The sequence below is a fragment of the Pipra filicauda genome, unplaced genomic scaffold (genome assembly GCF_003945595.2).
Source record: "Pipra filicauda isolate LSUMZ 115617 unplaced genomic scaffold, ASM394559v2 scaffold316_size853178_pilon, whole genome shotgun sequence".
Classification (NCBI taxonomy): Eukaryota; Metazoa; Chordata; class Aves; order Passeriformes; family Pipridae; genus Pipra; species Pipra filicauda.
The window spans coordinates 302716-304647 of NW_024104439.1; the positions used below are offsets into that span (position 1 = coordinate 302716).

At 38.3% G+C, this 1932-nt stretch overlaps 1 protein-coding gene across 1 annotated transcript; it reads right to left on the reverse strand.

Moving 5' to 3' along the window:
- Nucleotides 1-597: 597 nt before the first annotated feature.
- FGFBP1 (fibroblast growth factor binding protein 1) lies at nt 598-1598 on the reverse strand. Its single transcript, XM_027729471.2, has one exon. It carries the CDS (start codon nt 1587-1589, stop codon nt 873-875), a length of 717 nt encoding a protein of 238 aa, XP_027585272.1. The 5' UTR covers nt 1590-1598; the 3' UTR covers nt 598-872.
- Between the last annotated feature and the right edge of the window lie 334 nt (nt 1599-1932).

Consider the following 1932-nt stretch of genomic DNA (forward strand, 5'->3'; position numbering starts at 1 on the left):
TAATGAATAGTGTTGTCCATACATAAAGATAACAGAATATGGAATTTCAAGACAACACAGGCAATATTGAGCACAAGAGTTTTAGCGGTTTGGATAAAGGGTTCAGTCCTGGGCCTAGGTACAAACTTGTGTAAGTCATTATATCCCTATGTCTCTCTTTACCTGATAAAAATGTAGTACGTTGTGCTTCAGACTATAGGACAAAACAGAGAACTGATGTTTTCAAGGTTTTCTGACATCCTTTGATGAGATTGGAAAACTGAAGCTTTGCATACTTATGGAAAAATCTGAAAACCTTGTTGCCCTTCACTATTTTAATGATGAAAATGTAACAATAATGTAGCTCCCAATCAAAAGCTGAAGTCTGCAAAGCTGCAAAAGTATTTTTAAAGCTGCTTTATAAGCAACACTTCACTAGATAGGTATGGTGAAAGATTATTCTTTAAGAAAAGCTTAGCACTTCCGACACTTTCAGCACTTAAACACAGAGAGATATCATATTTTTAATGTATTTTGAAGTTTATTTTTCTTAATAATTTTTAGGTCAAAAGCATTGTATGTAACCAAGAAGTGCATAGCACTGAATGCATCACTGACTAGCACAGCTCAAAGAGGACCAAGGAGACAACTCACACACTTCTGCATAAAGTACATAACATCCACTGGTGATACCTGTGTAGCAATCTATGGGCAAATGAAATTTATAACATCTTCATTTATTTTAAGTGTAGTCTGTTGTGTATATACAAAATCAGAAAAATATATTCCTTTTTTCTTATATACACTATATAACATGAGAATAAAATCTGGAATAGTTTGCAGTAACTTAGATGAGACTGGACTTTCAGATACAGAGCTTTGGAAACACCTCTTCAGCATCGTTTGTCTTGGACCATTGTGATAAAAAAGTTGCAGAAAGAAAGCAAACTTTCTGGACAGTATTCCTCAGCCACCTTTCTCTGGTCAATGTAATCTACATCTTCAACACAGTCTTGAGGACTTTGTTCTGGTGTTTTTTCAGACACAGAGGCAGCTGCTGGAGTCAGAACAACTTCTTGCACATGATGCTTTGTGTTCCCTTTGTCAGCACCCACTGCTGTTAGTAGGCTTGAGTGGGTCAGCCTGAGGTGAGCACTTTGCGGGCCTTTCCTGCATACTTTAGATTTTAGTACACTTTTGGGGTCTTGACAGATCTGCTTCTGCTTCTTTAGGGATCGGGAGACTTGTTTCCAGTAGGTTTTCTGGTTTGCTGCATACTGTGCACAGCTGGAAGGGTCTCCAGAGAATTCACACCAGAACTTGTTGTCACCCTGCTTGCACTCCACATGCACAGTAGCAGCATTCATGTCTGCCACTGCCCAGGTGCACTCAGCATTCTCTTTGGTTTCAAACTTGCCTCTAGGAAATGATTTTCCTCCTTTTGACTTCTGCATTTTTTCATTTCCTTGAGTAGATGCAGTTGGGGTTTTTCCACCATCCTTTATTCCTTGTCTTCCCTTTTTTCTTTCCCTCTGTCTTTCACAATTGGCTAGCAGCATCTGGGAGACCAGCATCAACACACAAAGGAGTCCAAAGCTCTTGATCCTCATGGTCTCTGCTTTGTTGTTATCTGCTTTCAGAACAAACAAACAAAAACATAAAAACATTTTCAGTTAATGTTGGACTCCATTTGACAGTTGAAGTTTTCAGACATGGCATTGCACTACTCTTTGATACCTATTAAAGTGATGTTATTGGCAAAATGATCTCTCCATTGTGTAAATAATATCTGGTTTCTAGAAGCACTATGAATTATCCTCGTAAATGGCTGCAGAGTAAATTCCAGTAATTTAACTATTTATACAATGGAGAACAGAAGATTCACTGTCAGGACACAATACTGCCCAGTAACTGAGGTACCTTAATTAAAATCTCTGTTGTAGTCAGCAAAGG

Coding starts and splice junctions, on each gene's coding strand:
- FGFBP1 (XM_027729471.2), bottom strand. CDS start 1,589: ATGAGGATCAAGAGCTTTGGACTCCTTTGTGTGTTGATGCTGGTCTCC.